At 38.5% G+C, this 23,096-nt stretch overlaps 1 protein-coding gene across 3 annotated transcripts; it reads left to right on the top strand.

Annotated features, from left to right (window-relative positions):
• The first annotated feature begins 764 nt into the window (after positions 1 to 764).
• LOC103465656 (GRAM domain-containing protein 4-like) lies at positions 765 to 21,555 on the top strand. 3 transcript variants are annotated; one of them, XM_008410677.2, is made up of 20 exons: positions 765 to 985; positions 9,285 to 9,515; positions 9,597 to 9,702; positions 10,924 to 11,044; positions 11,118 to 11,185; positions 11,298 to 11,430; positions 11,547 to 11,572; positions 11,851 to 11,942; positions 13,374 to 13,465; positions 13,871 to 13,919; positions 14,056 to 14,127; positions 15,195 to 15,238; positions 15,338 to 15,447; positions 16,506 to 16,660; positions 16,856 to 16,873; positions 19,561 to 19,708; positions 19,846 to 19,939; positions 20,133 to 20,223; positions 20,291 to 20,359; positions 20,893 to 21,555. In XM_008410677.2, exons 2-20 carry the CDS (start codon positions 9,330 to 9,332, stop codon positions 20,998 to 21,000), a joined length of 1,782 nt encoding a protein of 593 aa, XP_008408899.1. In that variant the 5' UTR covers positions 765 to 985; positions 9,285 to 9,329; the 3' UTR covers positions 21,001 to 21,555. The 3 variants fall into 3 exon arrangements, with proteins under 3 accessions (XP_008408899.1, XP_008408900.1, XP_017160571.1); XM_008410678.2 differs by lacking the exon at positions 16,856 to 16,873; XM_017305082.1 differs by lacking the exon at positions 20,291 to 20,359.
• Positions 21,556 to 23,096: the final 1,541 nt, after the last annotated feature.

Here is a 23,096-nt window from a genome sequence, read left to right as displayed (position 1 = left end):
CGCACTATCATCCCCACCCCACCCAAAGCTATCAATTTGTTTCTTTCCTCTTTCCCAACACTTTTCTAATACTTTCTTAACCGGGTGATCTGCATTATGTCCTTTTAAACTTATCCAATAATTGACCATTAGCTGCTGTCTTCTAATGCATGATGGCATTTCTCCTGACTCTACTTGTAAAGCACATATTGGCGTTGACTTAACTGCACCTAAACAAATTCTCATTGCTCTGGCTTGAATAACATCTAACTTTTTTAACCTAGTTTTGGCTGCTGAACCATACACTACACTCCCATAATCTATTCTTGATCTAATTAGTGACACATATATATTTTTAAGGGAATCAAAACTTCCACCCCATGTCAATCCTGCTAAACACCTCATAATGTTTAGAATCTGTTTACTTTTCTCCATAATATGTACTATGTGATTTCCCCAAGTTAGTTTCTTATCAAAAACTACACCCAAAAACCGAAACCAATCAACCCTTTCTAACTCTTTCCCATATAAATACAACTTTTTATCAACCCCTATTTTTTTATTTGTGAAAAACATTACTTTTGTCTTTTCAATTGAAAATTTAAAACCCCACTTTACCCCCCACGTACCCACCTTATCTATACCTTCCTGAAGTTTAACAATAAGATATTCCACATTTCTTGCCCTTTTCCATAATTCCGCCTGGACCCAAAGCAGCAAGTTTGCTTTAAGGAGCGCATGACTGCGTCACTTCCTGGTAAAGCAATTGCCTCTTACCCCGCCCATATCAGTGATTATTGTGTCAGGTGGAGGAGCACCGCTCTGCTGTATTAACAAACACCAACATTTGGATTCGTTTTCGGGACAGAGGACGGATTCAAGTTCGGAGCGGTTCTCACAACAGTTGTTCTGGTTCGGAGAGCCTGAGAAGCGGGTCTGACCTTGTTTTTMGTGAGCTTAGAAAGCCCAGCAGAGTGGGAAAGTTTATTTTATCTTCGGCTTTCTGGTAAGAAAAATATCTATATTATTCATACCTTTCTGCACTAACACCATTCTATTTGACTCGGTAACCTGTTCGGGTGTGTCCGACCCGGACCCTGTAGACTGACTGGGCTCCTTTAGCTCCTTCGGGGCTTAGATCGCCCACAGCTGATTGGCTTTCACTAAGTTTAATAGGGGGTGGCCTTCTGGTGACGTAAAGAAAGTCAGTAAACAAACAAACAAAAAAGACCTGCAAATGTTGTGTGTGTGTTTATATTTTAACAAAAATTTTGTTTTTTTGTAATCTTTCTCGGTTGGCTGGGTCGATAAGGGAGCAAAACTATATACATGGAAATGGGGTGTAATTCAGAGATTTCAGGAACTACAGTTATAGAGTAGTAGAGCATTTTCTCTGACTTTCCCCGTTGTTTGTAATACTTAGAAAAGAGGGAAAAACTAATATGCAATGATTTATGCATATGCGTAGAAATACTTTGCTTACAAGTATGAAACTAAGGGATTAGCAACATTTTGCAAAATAGGGGTGCAAAATGCCAAAGGGGTGAACTGACCTGGAGTCAGAGCAAAAATATTAGAGCACAGAATCCAAAGATTGTCTTTTAAGATGGCTTTAAGACATTCCTAATTTAGTATTAGTTATTAAGATATAACAATAAGTTCACACCAGCAAGTGAGATGTACAGTATATGAGAACAAGAAAAGACTTTAATAACTTTTCTTTTTTTCCTGTTTTTACAATTATTGCAAACCGTGTTTTAAAGAACGTGTAATTAGTGTAAGATGATGCAGTCTGGGTTTGAATCATTCATTTTTATATTTATCAAATACCAGAATTTGACGAATGATAAAAAGCATTGAAAATATCCCCCTTTTGTATTTTCACACATATAATAGAGGTTTCATAGATTCAAAGAAGAAATGTCCAGTTTACTTTTGATCAGTCTAAATATTTGAGATTTTAAGCGGGAGAATCAATTGTGATAATGGCTGAATAAAAAAAAACCTGTTACCTAGTCCTTTAGTTAAGTTAGGACTAAAATCTTGAAAGCAGACTGTTTTTTGTTTGATTAGCCAGAATGTTCCGTTTAATTTTCAAATGATTGAAAATTAAAGGAAGCTTTTTCAATGCTTTAATTACTGAGAGTTGCCTTTTCAACATATATATCTTTTAATCAAAACATTAAACCTAAAATTTTACGTTTCGTAAGCAAATATTGGAAAAGTTTTCACTGAATTCTACTTGAATCTTTCCTCACGTTGACAACCATGAATTCCCTTCATCCTGCTGTAATAAAGCTGAAGTGTTATAACAATAAATTAATAGCCAAAGTAAAAATATACTTGTTTTTGTAGTGGTGATTAAGTCTGAGTAAAGGAACTAGTTTAGCTAGCTTTGCGAACAGTGACTCTCCCTCCAAGGAGAAGATGGATGTGTCTCTGATAGGGAGCCCTAATGCACGTGGCAACAAGTCTGTTGGAAAAGACAAACTTTCCTTTTAGCTTATGGTCAAACCTTACCACAGAGGTTCTTATAAAATCTCAACACTATAATACCACATTCAGACACAGCAAGCACAAAAGTACTCTATACCGTGTTGCAATAAATCACAATCACCATCTAAATGGGTTAATCCATTGACTTTTCTGCTGCTTATCTAGGTCAGGCCACATTAATAGAAAGCACTAAAAATGTGATATAAAATGATTAATACTGGCTTTCCAATACCATTCATTCTGTTCCACTTTATTTTCACACCACTGAAACCAAGACAGGTGGACACTACAGCGTTTTCAACAAGATCTTTAACTTGTTTCACAAATGCATGTCTAAAGGTTGAAAATCCCATTATGCTTTGGATGCAAACATGAGTATTTCCATCAGTTTGCTAAAGCGGTGTTTTGAAGTCCCTTAAGCTTCTTCAGCTAAAGCTGTGAAAGTTGTAACATAACCACTGTTTGTTTTTTTCCTGGATAAATACATTGAAATGTATCATCTGGCTTGTATAACAGTTGTTATTTAAYGGTAAAATATATCCGAATTTCCACTTTTAAAACTGATCTTTGGTCAGGTCATATTGGTTTTTTAGGTGTGGCTGATATTAATGTATAAAAAGGGGCGTGTGCGTCGGCGCGCAGCGGCGCAATCAGAGAGGAAGACGCTCACCGTCAGGTCCGTGCAGCGGGAGACTTGAATTGACTGAACGTTTAGAACAATTAATAAATCGAAGAAAAGAGATAAAACGGCATTCGCCCCAGCGGAGCGGATCGTGCGCTTCAGGAGCTGGATTGGAGCTTGCACCCAGGAAACGCCGCCAGGTGCAAGAGGACGCCAATTGGCTTGAGGACGCCGACGGAGCGAGAGGACGCCACGGGGGGGGGAGAGACATTCCGGTGAGATCTGGACTTTACGTTTCTTTTTGGGGATTTTTGGTGGTACCACTCTTTTTTTCTCATTTTTTGGGGAGGGTTTTTTTGGCGCTTTGGATTTTTCGTTTTGGATTGGGACTTTGGATTAAAAGGGAGAAAGTCTCCCAGGATATGGAACTTTTTTGTGGACAATATTCGTATTAAAAAGGATCGAGAATATTTGAACATTTAACCATTTGAGTTTCTTTACTGACATGGACTTTTGAATTTTTGGTTACTGATTTATTTATCCAGATAACCATTATTATTTTCTTAGGTCGTGGTTTTTGTAATAAATCATTGTTGCTAAAAGTCAAACAATTTTATTCTGAGTGGTTGACTATTTATTTTTGTTGTCAATTTAACTGGTGTAACATATTTTACCTGATGCCTGTGAAGTATCCCCCTTGTGTGTATTTGTGAGTTCCGCTTTAAATAGAAGCTGAATTTGACAAAATGGTGGCCAGTACGGGGACCAGGATATTATAATTTCAGGTTTTGTGCTATATATGTTGACACAGTTAAAGAGAATCTTGTTGTAGGTTTGAATTTATCTGTTTGGGTGTTTTTTTCAAGATGGATGACATGACCTCTCAATCAGAACATGCTGAGGAAAAAGATACTGATCAGGATGAGGAAGAAAGTGGAGCAGGTCTTCTTGTAGATCAGGAAGAGGCAWTTAACAACAGAGGAGAAGAAGCCTGGGTTACATGGAGAAATCYTGTAGGTGAAATAACTTCTCTGATTAGCTCCCTTTATGTATCAGATAATGAAGTTGAAGAAAGAGAAAAATTWGGAAGAATATCTCCCCATGTCAGACATTAAAGATATTAGGAGTGATTTGACGCCCCTGGTGCAAGGGATCTAATGTTTAGAGCAGTGTTTCTCAACCCTGGTCCTCACGCCCCCCTGTCCTGCATGTTTTAGGTATTTCTCTTCAGCCACACACCTGAATTGTATCTCTAGGTGATTAACAGGCTTCTGCAGTACTTGATGGTCATGCATTTATTTGAATCAGCTGTTCTGGAATAGAGGCACATCTAAAACATGCAGAGCAGGAGGGTGCTGAGGACCAGGGTTGAGAAACACTGCTTTACAGGGTGAGTAATGTCTGGCAGTGATGGCACAGGTCAGAGATGATCTGCGTCTTCTTTCTACAGCTCTCCAAAGGTTTAGAAATCCCTGGTGGCTGGCAGTAATGTTTTTGCAGAACTTTGCAGACCTGGTCCTTAACTGTGCCAGTTTGGATTCCAGTTTGTTAGAATACTGTCATCAGTGCACCAGTAGTAGAAATCTGTGTTAGTTTTCTAGAGTCTGTGCTGAGACTCCTCAGTCGCTTCATGTTCTCCTGTCCACAGTAGCCTGTGGTTCTCAGTGATTTCCTTAACCTTAGTAGCAGCTTGTTTTCCTGCCGTCATGATTCTGTAGAAGGAATCATCACTACCTGACATGCAGCCAGAACTTGTGTTAACATCTGCTAGTGTAATTATGATGTTTGATTTACATTTGGCTGCTCAATCAAAGTTGAAGCATACACAGGAGGGGGCATAGTTCATACTGCTGGAGAGCTCTAGTGTATGGAAGACACTAATGCCTGCCTTATGTCTGTCAAGAATCAAAAGCCCAGTTGCATAGAAAAGCAATTTCATGATGAGTGTCAATGGAATTATTGCATCAAAAGAGCATCCATTCGTACAGGGCAGAGCAGTGTGCAAGGTGAAAGCTGTTTTATAAGTTTTGGATCATTCTTGGCCTATAAGTGATCTTCAACATGTACAATGTGACAGATGTAGAGGAAAAGTGGACCTTGTGTGTTCACATTGGAGTGTAGTAGAAGAACAATTGCTGTGATTGTTTGTTTATCCCTGGGATAATCATGGGTTTTATAAAGTATCCAATTCATTTTGTTATTGATATATGATTATGTGCCTTTCCTCTGTCTCTATTATCTGCTCACATGCACACTGCTGCACACTTGTATAACMATAGCATTTAAGACTGGTGACAGTCTTAGGTTACACATAACAAAAACTAATTAAGCAGACCAACACCTCTTAGAGAGGCTGCAGAGTGAGAAGATTTTAAAAGCAGAACTCGCTCTACAATCTTTGCTTTACTTGTTGTCAACAATAAGGTTAGCTGAGTGATGTTCCTCTGTATTTGTTCCATTTGTATGACTTGAAACACTTGATCATTTTCGGCTTTAAAGTCTGTTTATATACCGTTTTATATGAAATCTCAAACTGGCAAACAGACCGAGGTGTTGCACAAAATGGAAAATGTGTCTCAACAATTTATTGTTTGTGGKTTTTTTTTTCTGCTGTTTTATTCTGTGTTCATGGGAGGGATTCTAGGTTTATGAGGACAATTTAAACACATAAATAATATTTTTCCCAGTGTCCCTGCAAACACACACAGTCCAATATCGCAATTCTGATAATCTCTCTCGACAGTATTAAAAATCTTACTCGACAACAATGGATGCAGGAGGAAATATTCATCTGTAAGAGGTGCACCGACTAATTTAAACTCTTGTGCAGCAACTAACAGGATTTTTTTCCCCCCCAAGTATTGTCTTCAGTTGAGCTCCATCAGTTTTTCATCTCCCTGCTGAAGAAAGCATCAATCACTGTGATGCTGCCAATTTTTTATATTGTATTGTGTACTTTGGTCTCCAAGATGCTTTCTGTGCCATATTAATGGTCCAGGTACCCACGCTAACGACACCATACGAAGACCCTTCATTCAACATTTCATCACCCTACTGATGTGTGTTGTTGCTTATGTTGAGGAAGTGGAGACGGGTGCCAAGGTAGCACCACAAAACGCAGGCAGCAGCCACCTGACTGTCCTGGGGAAGCGCAGACTTAACTAATGCAGCTGGTTGACTGTCCAGTACCATGACTGCAGCAGGGGGGAATGCTACTAGGTTTGGTACTGCTGTTGGACCTGGTCATACAAAAACACCAGGAAAGGATGGACCGATGCATAACACTGACACTGTGGGTCACACTCTGTGTGCATGTCTGAAAGTGGCTTCTGTTCAGTCTTGTTCAGGCAKGAATTGTTATGTCAGCCAGACCTGTTAGACGGCTCAGTGAGTTTTAAGGCTCACCACACCTTCATTCCTCCAGACTGTAAGCAACCTCATCAGACTGTGATGAAGTTATTTTACAGTTTTCCTCTCAATACACTCAACTCAGTCTGAGCCCAGAAAGGCSATGATGAAACCTTTTCTCCTCGCGTATCAAACAAAAGCAGTTTCTTCTTCCTCTTACCCTGTGTCTAAGTCCTTATTTGTATGGGTCATTGTGTTGGGATCTGACTTTCCTTGAATAAATACATTTCCTAAGTAGTTGAATGTAAAAAGAGACTCRTATGAGAGAGAGGCAAATGGTTAGAAGCAAAAGCAATTTCTGAGTTTTTTTTTTTTKCAGTGTTTCTTTTCGTCCTYGTATCAGCTGCTACAAAAATAAAAGTTCAGGCTCAACTTATGCTACGTTCCAGTTACTTCAGAATGTACAACTCTGTGCTAGGTGTGAGATCACACCCAAGGTGACATCATTCCAGTTAATGAAGTTAGAGAATTCKGTATTTCAGCAATAGACACTGTTCATAACACCTATGAACATCATTTTAAATTTATTTACCAAAAGCRTAAACCAATTTGTGTTTAAAGTTGCAGGCACGATATGTAACTTTTACAAGTGTGTCTTATATTTGCAAATATGTTTTCACCACAGCAAACGTATATGGCTACTCCTGCTTCATGTTAGGAGCATATATAGTCCAGTTAAACTAGCCTTTTTTTAAGTTACACAAATAAATGTGACAAAAAGTGACATGGTAAGAGTAACAAATCATTGCTTGCATTGTAAGTGTCCCAAACATCCATCCTGTCATTTAASAGAATATTGTCTGAATTGCTCGTCACTTATTGCGGCTGGTGGCATAAAAAAAAAAAAAAAACATTTCCCCATTAATTTCTTCTTTGATTAATTTTTCTACAGTTTTAGGGATGTTTTCTAAGGTCTCAGAAGCTTTGTTGATTTGAACAGGGTGTTCAGATCAACTACCCAAGCCCTACAATGAGTAAATTTATTATTAAATTATACTGCTTTTGACCAAAAACACAAATGTGCATCTCRCGTTTAACAAATTTTAATGATCATCAAGAGTGTTTATTAAAACTATTCTGTGGACCAACAAAACAAAAGTAGGACTTTTTGAAATATGTTCATTCCTTAACATCTAGAGTGTAACCAACACAGCAATAAAACATAGTGTGATGTTCTGGTGCYGCTTTTCAGCATTTAGTGGAGACCATTAATTCTGTGCTGTGGCAGAAAAATGACCGTTCATTAATTAATTTGTGATGTTGAAATGAGGCTCACTTGGGTTATGCAGCCGAACACTGATCCAAAGCATGGATCAGGTTGCTTCTGAATGGCTCAAAGAAAAAAAATTGTTGGAATAGCCTAGTCCAGGGGTGCTCAATACGTCGATTAGTAGATTTTGAGTCAATCTCAGCAGTAGACACACTGAACGCCACCAGGATGCTGAGACCAGCAYTTCCTCTTCTGACAGGCTTATCAAAATATTTACTACGATCCTAAATGTTTGTAGCTTCATTAAAGAATACTACTTAAAAAAAAAATCAATGAAACATGTTCAAATGAATAATCTCAGTAATTATTGTTTCAACAAGGTGTTGCGCAATTCAGTGCGTTTTGGTTCCATTAACAAAAAAAGGCGACTCAAAGACCGACTGACTAGCAGCGCAGGAGTTTAAATTAGCTACTCAACCACAGCTGTGTTCATGAGAGGCTTATTAATAATCGAGAAACAAATATCAAGCCTGGAAACCTGATATGTAATGGACTGAATGTTATGTTTTTAACGTAATCTCTGCTCGGCTTGCGGGGCGCCGGTGGTTGCCACGGCAACGGGTGTGCTTAAATGACAGAGTAAAAAGGTACGAGTGGTTTTGAGTTGATCACCTGTTTGGGTTATTTTACCTTTGTTTACCTTCGCCGTGGCGCATTACAACCACTGTGGTTTCTGAACGTTTAATAAACGACAAACTTGGACTACCTCGTTCGTTTGAGTATTCACAACAAACATCAAATAGGACAAATATATTTAAGTTTTAACAAACGAATGGCTTCTACTGCGATGTGAAAGTAAATTAATTATATACCAACTTCAATAGATTTGCCTTTACTTTTACAGTGCTCTTTGGCTCCTCCTATCAGTCTGTAGTTTCTCATATTAATGTCATCAAACCAAAGTTCAGATCTACCATAACTGACGGACATCTGCTGGCGTCAGGTTTGCAAACAGCTTCTGACTGAGAAACCACCTCCTCCCAGTGTCAGAATCTCACTGAGGAAGAACTTGCATTAGGTTTTCTATCACTTCATTATTTCTGCTATAAATGATGTACATTCGCATATAAAATAAGTTAATATAGTTTAATTTACAATTTTTATGTCTTCGTTTCATGAGATAGATCTCAGCCGGCTGGTGAAAGAAAAAGTAGATCTTGGTCTCAAAGTTTGGGCTCCCGTGGCCTAGTCTAAGACCAAGTTTAAATCCAATTGATATGATGTTATATGACCTCAAACATGCTGGATAACACAGCATTGTATAAAGAACAGTGAGTAAAAGATTCATTGACATTTATCATACTGCTTGATTCCAGTATGAGGGTAGAACAGTTGGGTTGGGTGTGTCAGTTTTTACATAAGTCCAGCTTTGTTTGGTAAAATGTCTTTGATCTGAAACATCTCAATGTCACTGAATTGCATATCAATGCTTAGAGATACCAAGTTGAAGACAAAATCTTCCTCCTTCTTAAGCTGTCTTGTTTGCCCATCCTTGTTTTGGCTGCTCAGGCATTCATCATGTTCTGATAGAGACCAGAACCTGCGGCAGCCAACATGCTGAGGCGTCTTGACAAAATCCGGTTTCGGAGCCAAAGACGAGACGAGTTCCTTGACCCRACCGAGTCGCCCAACACATCAGACACAGAATGCAGCGACGACGTCGTGATGAAAACACGCTTCTTGCCCAGGGAGCAAGAAGAGCTGAGGAAACCTGAGTTAGAACAGCAGATGGAAGSCCAGGTGCAGGAACACACAACAAAACTTTTGCCTTTGATCCAAAGATAAAACTCATGTTGCTTATTTTGTGTTTGTTTGCCAAAGGCTGGTCCTGCATCATTTCTGGCAGGTGTCCAAGAAGAGCCAAAGACTGATTTGAATGAGGTGAAAGGACTTCTAGAAATTGCTTTGTTAGAAAAACACTTCTTACGTGAGTATATTGTACCCTTTATTGAGCCATACAAAAGTATTGATATTCTGAGTTTTAAACAACAGAGTATTTTATTGGGATTTTTATGGCACAATAATGCAAAGTAGTTTAGAATTGTAAAATGGAGGGTGAATAATGCAAAGAAATGTCAGAAAGTATGGCATTCATTTGTATAAAGCAATCCTGTGCTCTGACAACCATAAGTAACATCCAGTGACTATAGATAGGTATGTAATGACAGATTTGGCCTTGTTGAAGGTGAAAAGTGTTGCGATATGTTGCAGCAGATGTACAAAGCATGGCACACCTGTTAGATTTTTATTTGTGAAAATATTTGAAAACGACACAATTTTTTTTGCCACATTACATTTCTTTGTTGGTCTGTCACATAAACACTGTTAAAGCCCATCTGTTTCCACCACTACCCCCAAAAGGACTCTTTTAATTTGTAATTAGTCATCACTTAATTGCAGTATTTTACTGTTGGGTCGTAATGCACAAAGACAAAAAAATAAGTCACTTCTCTCTTCAAGCTGTCCATAATTGTTTTGTACCAATGCTGCTGTCTCAGTGATCAGATCACATAAAGGAAACTCATCCCACAATACAACTGCATGCTGCATAATCTGTCAATATTTGCCTTCTTTATGTAATGCTCCAGCAGCTATTTATAACACTGCAGTCCTAATTGTGTTTCATATTGGCATGCACGGGCACACACATTACCTCTTCCTATCTTCAAAAGGACTTTGAATTGATTTCCATTCATGTTATATTCATTTCTACCCCTGGCCCTTATCTTAAACCTCACCATTAGCGGTGCATACCTAACTAAACTTTACCTTCAGTCTCCTGTGCAACACACACTCGACACTTTGCAAGAATACATACAGAAATAGAATACTAAGTTATTGCTCCTAAGTCTACAAGGTGTTGGCTCATGCGGTGTACTTAATTTACTATAACTTGAGTTTACTCGTTTTGTAATTTGCTAGCTTCTCGGTCCATCTCTTCCTCACGGCACATGAAATTTGTTAATAAATCCTAAGTGGGAGAGAAATCAGGTTTACTCTCTTAATGTTCTACATAAAAACATGTGATACTTCACCTTTCATTTGCACTTTAACAATTGATTTTTCTCATTAATTATAAGACGTTTGGAGAAAAAAGTTTTCTAGGAGTAGGTTTTTTTGTCGTCTTTGTGACTCGTCACTCTTTCAGAGGAGGAGCTGAGGAAACTGAAAGATGAGTCCCACATAGATTCACTTAAACAGGAACTGGAGAAAGAACGATGCAGACGCATTGAGCTGGAACAGAAAGTCAATGATGCCATAAAATTAGGGTGGGTTGTTTTACAAGACTTTCCAATCCAATTTTCCTTTATTTCTTGACTGACATTTTATCTATGTCCTCAGAGTTGAGGATTTTCCATCTCAGTCACCAAAACCTCCATCCCCTCAACCTTCTCTAAGCAGCAGTACAGGTTAGAACTCTCACTCCTTGCTTTGTCTTTTTCATATTGTTTTAAGTCCGGAAAAAAATCAGTTTCCTAATCAGTTTTTGTAATCACTTAATCAAACCTCTTATTTTGTTAGAAAAACATAAAGAGACTTTATACAACAGCTTCCTGAAATGGCTTTACAATCGTTTTGGCGTTTACATYGAAGACTTCCGCTTCCAGCCAGAGGAGACAACTTTGGAGACAGAGGAGCCACTAAGTGCAAGAAGGTAAGGAAAATGCTAGACATGTTTCTGAGAGGAGCATTTAGAGTGAAAAGGTTCTAATGAAAGTTGTATTTATTTTAAATCAAAAATCGATCTGATCTGTTGTAATTGATCCTCAGACTGACTGAAAACATGAGACGACTCAGTGAGTATTTTTGTCTTTGATCTTGTGTGTATTCTTTTCTGCAGATAATTAGAAGTATGGTAGAGTATTTTTATATAGGAGAAAAAATTATATGCTTGCTGAAAGATAAAAAATAAACATTAGAGGTCCCTTGATGGATCCCTGTGGAACCCCACATACAGGTACTTTTGGTTACACAACCCCTCAGATGCTTTGCTATACAACATTTTCTTTCCACAAAAATTAACAGCAAGAAAGATGAGTTTGATGTGCTGTTCTGCCTGACCTTGTGGTTTTAGAACGAGGGTTCAGACCTGTGACAAACTTCATGAGGAACCTGTCTGCCTTATCCAGCTGGTACTCTGTGTACACGTCTGCCATTGCCTTCATTGTAAGTCCATACACAGACAATGTCTCCGTGTTCCACTAAGCACCACACACATCTATTAAATAGTAACAGTGTCCAGGCATGAAATATATTAAARTATATAATTAGTAAGWATCTAATGCAAACCTGACACTTAGGGCTGGGTGATATACAGTAGTTGTAAAATGTATCATGCTATAAAGGTTTCTTATCAATGGATATTGATAATTATTGATTAGTTTTTTTGTTTTTAATATGTGTAATACTGCCAGATACTCGTGACCTTTTYTGCTTTTTATTCGCAGCTTCCTCTCGAGCTGTTGTTCTCCTCCATTCACTCCATGCCGTTATTTTTTTTTAAGCAGTTATGAGRCCCGATTTTGCTGTTATCAAAGTTACTCAACAGGTTGTTGCTAGGTAACCAAAGAGTGTGTGAGTTAGTTGATRCCAACCTTACTTAGCTGGCATTGAGAGATTGAGCAGCTAAAGTCGTTCCCCTGCCTACATCCTCCAAAATGCTGTGCAGTTCTGAATTTAAGTTCAGTGAAATTACTGAAAATTCTATTGGATGCATTTTTTATTTATATTCTCGTCTATGGTGATATAAATTGTTATTGATGTGTTGCCCAGCCCTACTCGCACTGTATGCAAATTTGTAGCCTTGTATCTGTTGATGAACAACTGCCAAGAGCTACTTTTTATATAGCTGTAGCGATTCATAGCTCAGGTGGGWGAATCCGAATAAAGAACAACTAGTATTTGTGATTCCTGCCATTATGACTGAGTGTGAAAAGAATTCCCATTTAAAGCTAWCCACAAAYCTTGCAGGCAACATAACAATTTGGTGAAATGTGTTTTAATCAATTAAAACTACTTCTTGCTTTGAATGGAACACGTGAGTGGCAGGATTGGGCTTTTTATTGTTTTCATCAGCAGGGGCAGGGAACCTGACAAACGGGTTCACTTCATATTTTGTTATATGGAATAGAATTTGGTCAAAATTAAACTGAATTCCCATCCGATCGTACAATCGGATCCATCCACATACAGCAGCATGCGTTTACGGTGGCAATGGAGGTAGGAATCTGTCCTGTAATCGGTGGGTCACTAGTTTGAGCCCCTGTCTCGTACTTCTGTTGTGTCCTTGGGGCTAGAGACTTCATCCACCTTTCCTGCTGGTGTTGGTCAGAGGGTTGATGATGTTGCATAGCAGCCTCTCAGCTGTGGTTACGATCATCAGTGTGTCAATGTTTGTGTGAATGGAAATGACCGATTTCATTGTAAAGCATCTTTGAACTTTATAAGTCAGCTGTACAAGTTTGATTTCATTTAATTTAAATTACGCCCAAATTATAGCAGAGTAGACTTAAAGCCAGTCAGTTGTATAATGTCAGTTGGTGAACCATTCTGGAGAAACTTTTAAGATGGTGCCACACTGGCTGTGTGTATTGACAGGTGTACATGTATGCAGCGTGGCATGGCTGGGTCATCCCCATGTTCCTGTTCTTTGCAATTCTCCGCCTTTCCCTGAATTATCTCATTTCCAGGTGAGCTCTCCAGCACATTCAACCACTCTCATATTTAAAGACAGACCCGGACAAAAACCAACTTCGGGTTAAACTGCAAGTCATGCTCTTATTCAGAACAGAAATTTTACTTCAGCAATTCCGTAATATCAAATAAAATCTTGGCTAAAAAAAATGTTTTAGTACTGACACTTTAGTGGTTCTATTTCGTATAGGCTTCAATACGTACAATACATATTGMATACGTATTGTATGTATACGTTGGTTACAATACGTAACCAACGTTACTGTTTTTAACCACAGGCAATTAAAAAGAGTCGTTCCATAAGAAACTACACAAGCACATTTACTAACTCTTAAGTATTTATTGTGTGTGTGTGTGTATTCCTTGTTCAACTCTACGTTCCCATGATAAATCACTCTCAGAGGCTGGAGGATCCAGTGGAGTATCGTACCTGAAGTGTCTGAGCCATTGGTGAGGCATCTCTCTTTACTCTATCAGGCACACTTATTATAAAAATTGTTAGTTTCTTTTTTACACCTACAGAAGTTGTTGATTGAATTAAAATTGTTGAGGCTGGTTCCTGGCTCACGGCTCTATTGTTTTCAAGGAACCTCCAAAAGAAGACTTAACTGTATCTGAGAAGTTCCAGTTGGTTCTCGATATTGCTCAGAAAGCTCAGGTGAGAGAAGATGCACTAAGAGATTGTGTAGGTCAGAACTGAAACCTCTTGTTAAAATATTTCACTCATCTCTACGTCTATCCAATCATTGTGAAGCTTTGATCTGTTGATRCCAACTGTGGACAATTTTAGTTTAGGGTCCATGATATAAGAAGTTGTAATAACAGCATTCAGAATATTTCTGTAGCATTCTGGTTTTTACTTTGTTAAATAAAGAGCAGAGGATACATCACACCATGGTAGTGTGGTGTGCCCTGTTGTTGGTCCAGTTCTTCTGATGTCTGACATCTGTGCGGCAGTGCGGGGAATTTTTGTGATCTGAGTGACACCACTCTTTCCAAACCCAAGTCATCGGCTGTTTCAGTAGTGTTTCCCTAGAATTTGGTGAATCCTTCCCAAAGAACCTTTGTTAGTTCTGAGTGTGTCACGGTGTAGTTTTTGGAGAACGGCCCTGACTGTTTCCAAGCGAGAGAAGAAGTCGCCCCTGAGATTAAAAGGGGGGAAAAAAAAGTCCTGAATTCCTGCAGGTGCTGGTTTTACCCCCACGCCCTGCTTCACCTTTTTCGTTTGAACTCCGGTTCAGTGCAGAGTCAGTCAGTGAGGTTCCCTTCACAGTCTAGCACATCAGACACAGAGGCTTCAAACATGGCGCTTCACCTGGAAACTCTTAGAATCAGATGAGCCGTTTTGACATCACAACCAAATTCAGTAGATGTGATKCAGTACATATAATGTCCTCAAAGCTCCTGTTCCAGCACGCTTGCTTGCAAGTAAATTTAAATACCACACGTGTTTGAAAATGATCTGATTACAGTCAAGAGCCAATTTTCTGGGGTGCTGTGGTGGCACAARGGTTAGACACTACCCACATAAGGAGGCCGTAGTCTTCGATGTTGCTGTTGCAGGTTCGATTCCTGGCTTGGTGAACTTTGCCACATGTCTTCTCTCTCATTACCTACTGTCTGTCTGAGCACTTTCAAATAAAGGCCACTAGAGCAACAAACCTTAAAAAAAAAAAGCCAATGTTCCAGTCCGTTTTGACTGTTGTTTTTCTCACATCCACACAGAATCTTTTTGGAAAGATGGCCAATATCCTTGAGAAGATAAAAAAGTGAGTTTGTTTACAAATGTTGTTTTATATGTAGCTGAAGTAAAAGTCATTGAATAGAGCTCTGTACTATACTGAATGTGTGTGTTTGTGTGTGTTTAGTCTGTTCATGTGGGTCCAGCCAGAGTTGACTCAAAAGCTCTACGTGGGACTGTGGGTGGCCTTTGTCTCCTCGTGCCTGTTACCTTACCAGCTTCTGGGCTTCATCATAGGTATATTATTAGATTTTCAAACTAGGACCAGCACTCAACAGAGACTTTCAGAAAGACTCGGAAACATATCAAACTACAAACTCATCTGCTCAAACAAGCATTTTCACTTTRGTTGATCTACAAATGCTCTTTTTTGTTTTCTATTTTAAACAWTTTTGCTTCAAATTTTATTGCTTTTCTTTTTGTGATATGATAAAATGATAAATTTTTCCTGGAGGACAACCCAAGTCGTCTTGTGAATCACCATGTTTCAGAAGAAAACATGGTGWTTCAMGTTTGTACACACCCATAGTTTCCAGTTTGCATTTCCAGCATTACACCACACTCTTTGAACACATTCCTTAAATGGATTCAAACATAGAAATGAAACTTGCTTTCCTCCAGCATCTGGGCCATATGACCAAATTTACCAAACAATCTGATTGATTTAATGTGCTCCCTGTTGGAGACGTTGTTCACACTGCGGACTACACTGGGTTACAAAAAAATATGTATTTTGGAAGTTGTCTGTTTTTTCAACTGAATTAGAATTATTTTGCACCGTTGAATCCAAAAATGGCATCCATTTTTCTCAATCAAGTCAGGTCACTAAATTTGACATTTTCGTGACATTTTCAGTCCATTTCTGTTAATATTTCTCATTAAAAAAAGTTTTTAGGAGAAAAGATGGCTTTCTAACAGAATGTATTAATTAAATGTCACAAACTTGGATTTCTGTAAATTGAATAATAAACACTACTAAGGTTAAGTACATGTGAATTGAACATTACGTCTTCATTGTGTAAAATTCTCAGTCTCTTTTCTGTCCTGATGGAATCTCTCCTCCTGCTCATCACTCGTTGATCAGATTCTCAGGAAACCGATTCCAAATGTGAGAACAAGTCATGCATTTGATGCTCATGTTGTTACATAGTTCAGAAAGTTGACCTGATTGAGCAAAACCAATATGATTTTTTTGATTCAGCTCATCAACATGACCCTAAAACAGTTGGAAAAACCCCAGACAATTTTTTTTGGCTGTTGACCAGTGGAATATATATATATTTTTTGCCCCTCAGGTGGTTATGCAGGTGTCAAGTTCTTTATCATTGACTTCATCTTTAAAAGTTGCCCCAAGCTACGGCAGCGCTTTGACACCCCCTGCATCATCTGGACCAACTTGCCCACCGACCTGCAGCTGAAGGAGCGCAGCAACACCACCCTGAGTAGACGGGTCAGTCCCAACTCTAAAACACACTCACACACGCACATCGTGAGCTGCATCCAGMYTGGTAGAGCTCAGGTGGAAACCGCATCGCAGGAGAAGGAAACTGCATTGTGAACTTCCTGTTTCCTCTCTGTTGCATGGGAACCAGCAGACTGCACAGCTGCTGTCACTTCTCAGTTTGTCTTTATTCTTCCTTCTCAGCTGTCTGAGTGTGAACAGGTAGGATCTGCTGTCTCCGTGTTGTAAAGTCATACTGTAGAGGTCGGTGGTTGCTATGGGTACACATGTAGAWCCATCAGCAGCAGATACTATACATCTGATGTCCTCATTGACTGTGTGTGTCCTTGTGAGCTGCAGGGCAGATACATAAGTATGAGGCGTAGATTGTCCTTATAGACCTATTCATTTTTAACTTTTTCACATTTTGTCTCAGCACAACCACAAACAATAAAAAATATATATATTTAAAAATTCTGAAGCGTGGCAAACATTTACTGTTGAAACCAGGTATGTACATACACCAAATAAAAAGACCTTTTTTTTTTCTTGTTTGAAGTCAAATCAGAGCAAACTTCTCGTATTTTAGATTGGTTAGAATAATCAMAATTATTTTGAATTGCTAAATACCAGAAAACTTAGCAGGGGATTTTTTTTTTATGTCCAGTTTTTGGTAAACCCTGGATGGTTCTCCAGTTCATCGCAGGGTGTTTTACTTTACTTTATAACTTAGGCTCAGTCATATTGTGTGAACATCAATCTGCAAATCATTTAGATTTTGTCTGGACTTCAAGACATGCACCATTCTTTGAGCTAAACCATCCCATAGTATCTCTGGCTGAATGTTTAGGGTTGTGTCGCTGCAGGAAGTCAAATCTCCACCCAMTTCTGAAGTTACTTACAGCCTCTAATGTCATAGGGCGGATTTACTTCCTGCATTACACTTTACCCAGCACTGTTCTGGCTAAAGAAAAGCAATCCCACAGTATGATGCTGCCATCACCATGTTTGTGTTTTCATAGTGATGTGAGGTTTGTTTTCCTTCACATAGTGCAAAACAGTTCCACTTTGGTCTTTTWTGACCAGATCATATGTAGCTTGTGGTAAATTGCAAACAAATCATCTTATTGTTTTTAAGTGTATAACTAATAAGATATATTGTGCAGGACTAATAGGGATATTGTTTTAGGATCTACATTGCACTTGGTTTTATTGAGAGGCTTTAAAGCGAGAGGGGCTGAAATTCTTTTAAGTCTTTTTTTTTCCCTTTTTTTTGTAAAGGAATGGAAATTAAAACCTGGTTTTCTTCATTCCACGTCAGTCCTGCACTACTTTGTGAATGAAATTAAATAATAAAGTTTGTGGTTGTTATATGACAAAATGTGAAAAAGTTCAACAGAATTGACTAGTCAATTCTGTTCTTTCTTTTTTTTTCACATTTTTGAAAAAGGCACTGTCTCCTTGCTTCGTAGATTTAGACAGTCCTGAGGAGTGATGCTGAACCCTTCCAGTGACTTTTTATTTTTCCAAACAGGCAACTAGCAACAAACCTAGAACTTTTTTTCTGTGATATTGAAGACATGTGAAAGCACAAGTTATTCTGCAGCTCTGCTTTGCTCTGAGAGAGAAGTGAGTGCTGCTGTAAGCTCCTCCCACCTCCTGACCACAGCAGTCAGTCTCACACAGTCGTGTTGGAACCAATCAGATATTTTAAGTGCTGTAGCCACTGTTAGCCAACAAGACTGACAGTAATTTGCCAAACTATACAAATACACAGAAAATATCACAATTTTCAGAAAAACAAATATTACAATTAAAGACAGTTTAACTCCAAAAAAAATGTTTATTTGGGGKTTAGTTACTCTGTAAATCTGTGGTTTCAAACTGGTTTCCTTGAGGACAAAAGTTTTGCAACTTTTAAATGTTTTTTTTCCCACACACATGAATTAAATGGTGAAACTACTTCTCAGTCATGCAGTCAAATGCTWCAGACCTCTGCTAATGACCTGCTAGAGCCAGGTGAGCTGAAGCAGAGAGACATCTAAAAGTTGAATTGCAGGAAACCTGCCAATGAGACCTGGAGTTTGAGGTTTCTGCCTTAAATTGTATTCTGTTCTTCATTGCCCTTCTGGCTAGTCTTTTTTTCCCCTTCTATTTCCACGTACATTAGCCCTGCTAAAAGTTCCTCATTCCATTAAAATTCCAACTTAATCTTTGTGTCATTAAAACATATTTGAAGTTTATTATTATTTTAAAAGTTTTTAATTGATTTGTTGATCATTTGAGAATTTAGCTGCTAAGTTRGAGCAATCGTCCATTCATCCATCTTTGTAATGGGTTGCTAGAGGCGACCACAGACATGTCTCCACGGTTACGTCTTTCAGCTAGTTGTGAAGGGATCCTGAGGGGTTCTCAGTCCAGATGGGACAGAAATCCCTCCAGTGAGTTTCAGATCCTTGAGAATCAATCAATATTGATTTCTTTAAATGTAGCAATTTAAAGAAATCCTTAGAGTTCTGAAACTTTAATTTGAACAAAGACTGAAAAGACTAGTTTGTGATTTTTTTTAAGCTGTTTTATATCTCATACATGCTAATGTCCTGCAAGACATTAGCAGAAAAGTTGCTAACTATTGTTTGAATTAACATGTTTAAATTGATAACTAGTAACGAAAAGTTTTCACCACTCCAAACTGTAGGCTTCTTTTTCTGWCATACTTCGACGCAATGCAGTTTCTTTAACCCTTACATCAGAAACATGTCTACTGAGTTCTAACTCACTAGTGTGGTAAGAAAGTTGGAAGAGGCAAAAAAAAAAAAAGACAGAAATTATCGCAGAAGTAACACCACGATGAAACAGTATGGAGGACATTCTGCTAATTTATTTCCCCCAACCATCCTCCTGTTCAGGTTGCCACAGCAGGGGGCCGAGTGAGCGTTTGTACTGCTGCTCCTCTCGGTGCCAGCAGAGAAGAAGATGGCGGCCGATACTACAGCACAAAGAGAGGAGCATTTCACGAGGTTTTCAGCCTTCCGGAGAGTGAGCGCCCTCTGCCAGGTCAGACTAGGAACAACTGCAGTCACTAAAATTGTTTTGATTGAATTCTGGCTGTTCAGTGCTACATTTATTGGTAGAGCAATACTACACTATTAATCTGCTTCCAGGAGATTTGTAACTGCTGTTTCATTTCTCAGTGTGTGAGAACGGCTGGCGCTGCTGCCTGATCAATAGAGACAAGAAGACACCAACAGACTACATCCGTCACGGAGTCCTGTATGTTACAGAGAAGTAAGCCCCCTCTCTCTCATTTGAGTCACTCTCACATTCCTCTTACTGCTTTCATATGGTTATTCATAAATACGATTTTTAACCTTTGTGTATGCAAACACCAACAAAACATCTGATCATTTCATCTGAGAATTTGACAAACTATCAGGTTTTTGTTGAAACATTTTTTTCTTGGTGTCCTCTGAATTTACAGCCACTTGTGCTTCGAGAGCTCCAGCTCAAGATCTGGTTCTTCAAAGAGGAATAAAGTCATCAAACTGACCGAAATCACTGAAATCCAGAAGGTAGATGTTTGTTGAAGGTGACTGATTGCTTTGTCTGCTTCTTTTTTATACTTCGTCTTCCATGCAGTATAAGGTTTTGTCAGTGCTACCTGGTTCAGGGATGGGGATCTCCATAGCAACGCCTACCACCCAAAAGGTATGAGTGCAAATGTTTTGTCCAAACTGATAGTTTTGATCATTCATGTAGTTTAGAAAACTCGAGGCGTCTTTGCTAAGATGGTTGTTGTCTAAGTTAGGTAAATACTGGGGTTACATCACACRCTACTGGTGTCACAGGGGCACAGAATGTAAATGAATGCCAAAATATGAAATATTTTGTTGAGAATTCTGAAAACAACATTCCACTTCACAATAATGCACTGCTTTATGCTAGTTTGTCACATAAACTCCTAACAAAATGCAGGTCTGGATGCTTCTGTAAGGCTCTGTGTCAGATTGTTTTACTCTTTAAAATAATTGCTAAGAAAAGCTTTAAAAATACATCCACTATGTAAGATTTTTATTACAGATAAAGCTGAAGAAAATATAGTTTAAAATCTRTTGTTTTTAGTTACACCAGTTTAAAAATGATTTTAAGAAAAGAAAACGGGTTCCTTTTTCTGTGCTTTAAACACATCAGATTCTGTTTAAACAGAATCTGATGCTCTTGTCTTGCCTGTTTCTTTGCAGCCGATGGTGTTTGGTGCCATGATGCACAGAGATGAGGCATTTGATGCCATCTTCTCCCAGCGCACAAAGATGGTTGAAAAGGCTCGAGCTAAAAATCCAGAGACATAGTGTGAGATCGTCCTCAACGTACTGTTAAGGATCTGGGTTGCTGTCCTTCATAGCATGTTTTCAAAGTAACTTAAAATATTCCAGTACAGCAGTTTCMYGCTGTTGGAGGTGATCCACAGTCTGTGCAATCTGGATCAGCATACTGTCTGCATACAATGTGCCTGCATACAATGTGACTCTGGAGCTGAGTACACATGTACTGATGAGACTGCACATGAACAATTTGAAACTGTTCAAATTCAGCTGTACAGTTTCCTCCACAAGACGGCATCCTTAATGCTCTAGAACAGTTTCCTTTTTCAGCAGTGATTTAAAAAAAAACAAACACATGCTGTCCTCTTGATTAGACTTCTGGTCTTTTGTTTATATTCAGTTTCAGGGCAATGTAAATAATTTAAATTAGGGATTTTTTTTTCTCCCTTTTTAGGAGAATGGATTTAGTTGGAGGTATAACCACTTTGAACCAGTTTGAAACCTTTACAGCAGTGGTCCCCAAACTACGGCCCGCGGGCCGGATCCGGCCCGCCTCCACATTTGGTCCGGCCCCCTGAACAATACCAGAGAGCATTCAGATTTTTTTTCATAGATTGTATTTTCCGGTTTTCTTCAACCACCACGAGGCTCTTTAGCAGGAAGTGTGTCCTGTAAACTGTGGGTGTTTTGTTTTGCATGGCGCATTGCTGCCATCTGTTGGACTTTTAGGGAACTGCTTGACTTTTATGTTATTTAATCAGTATGGTTGTTTGCTAGCGGTTTGTTATGTTTGTTATGAATGCCGCATTCCAGGTCGAATTCTTCGAAGCCTGTAAGTAGCAGCTTATACTTCAAAACGAGCCTTTATGTTAACGTATGAGGAATTCATATGTTAAAGTTACTTTTCCTCAATGGAATATATACTAGTCAGTATATACGTCTCACTCAAAGCGTTTTGCAAAAAAAGTAAATTCACCCCCAACATGCAGATTCAAATTTGATCATAGATATCAGAAAATGCTGTCAGGTTCAGATTATTTTTTAAGCTGGTAAAAGGTTTTCTATCTGGGGAAACCTGACTTCATTTATTCACTCCTGTTGAATGAAGGATGAATTGAGAAATGTACTGGAACTTTCTCAGTATTAATGTGAAGATTAAATAAGTTTGGATTTCCAAGAAGCACACCGTCAAACCCAGAGAAATTTCATGTCAGTATATTAGGAACATTTTTACTGGGAAAAAACCCTTGTATCAAATCAGTTGCCATCACAATATGAATGTGTGCCATAATGCAATCCCAAAGCGCTGCTTAAATTCCATATTTAGTAGGCCATGATATGTTGCGTGTTTAGTATTTGTGCTCCACATGCCCCTTAATAGATTCACTCAGAAGAACATTCACTGCTGCTGRCGCAAACACCTGATGAAACATATATTCATAAAATGATGTTTGTAGAGATGGAAGCAGACGTTGGATGAAACAAAAGCAAGACAAATTAATCATAACCAATATTCAACAATAATAACTCATCTCATGTCTCCCTGTGGTGCAGCCATGTCTGCTTGTTATTAGCCGTCAGTCTTTACACATCAGTGTAGTTGGTTCATTTCTGTTCTACTTGGAGAAGCATTCTAGATAAAATATTTCAAGGCTAATCCTTAAACCAGTGTTGATTTTGACTGCATATTTTGAATTAATTGTAGTCTTGATCTGATTTTAGGCACAATTTTACCATTTTAGTTTTAGTCAACTAAATACACTATGAAGGTATATTTTGTAATAYATAGGCAAGTTAATATTTTTATGCGAGTTTTATTTGTATTTGAATTTTTGACGTGTTAGCAAAAATCTAAAAAGGGCTGTGTATTAGATTCAAAATTCCTGCAGCCCTCCTCACTACTGATCTTAAAGATGGAACTGTACCTGTAGTTATGTCTAACCCCRAAAACAGATCAGCAGAATTGTTGATTCTTTTCAGCAGCTGAAATATCTGCTCCGCTGGTCAGTTGTTTCATCTGTCGTTTTTTTTTTTTTTTTGACAAAGAAAAAATGACCTACCATTTTTATTTTTGGTTTTGATGCCATAATCATGTTGATTTATTTGCCTGTTGTTAACCAATG

Source organism: Poecilia reticulata, linkage group LG6, assembly GCF_000633615.1.
Source record: "Poecilia reticulata strain Guanapo linkage group LG6, Guppy_female_1.0+MT, whole genome shotgun sequence".
NCBI lineage: Eukaryota > Metazoa > Chordata > Actinopteri > Cyprinodontiformes > Poeciliidae > Poecilia > Poecilia reticulata.
Note: the sequence above shows the minus strand (reverse complement) of the source record. Positions and strands in the feature narration are given on the sequence as shown.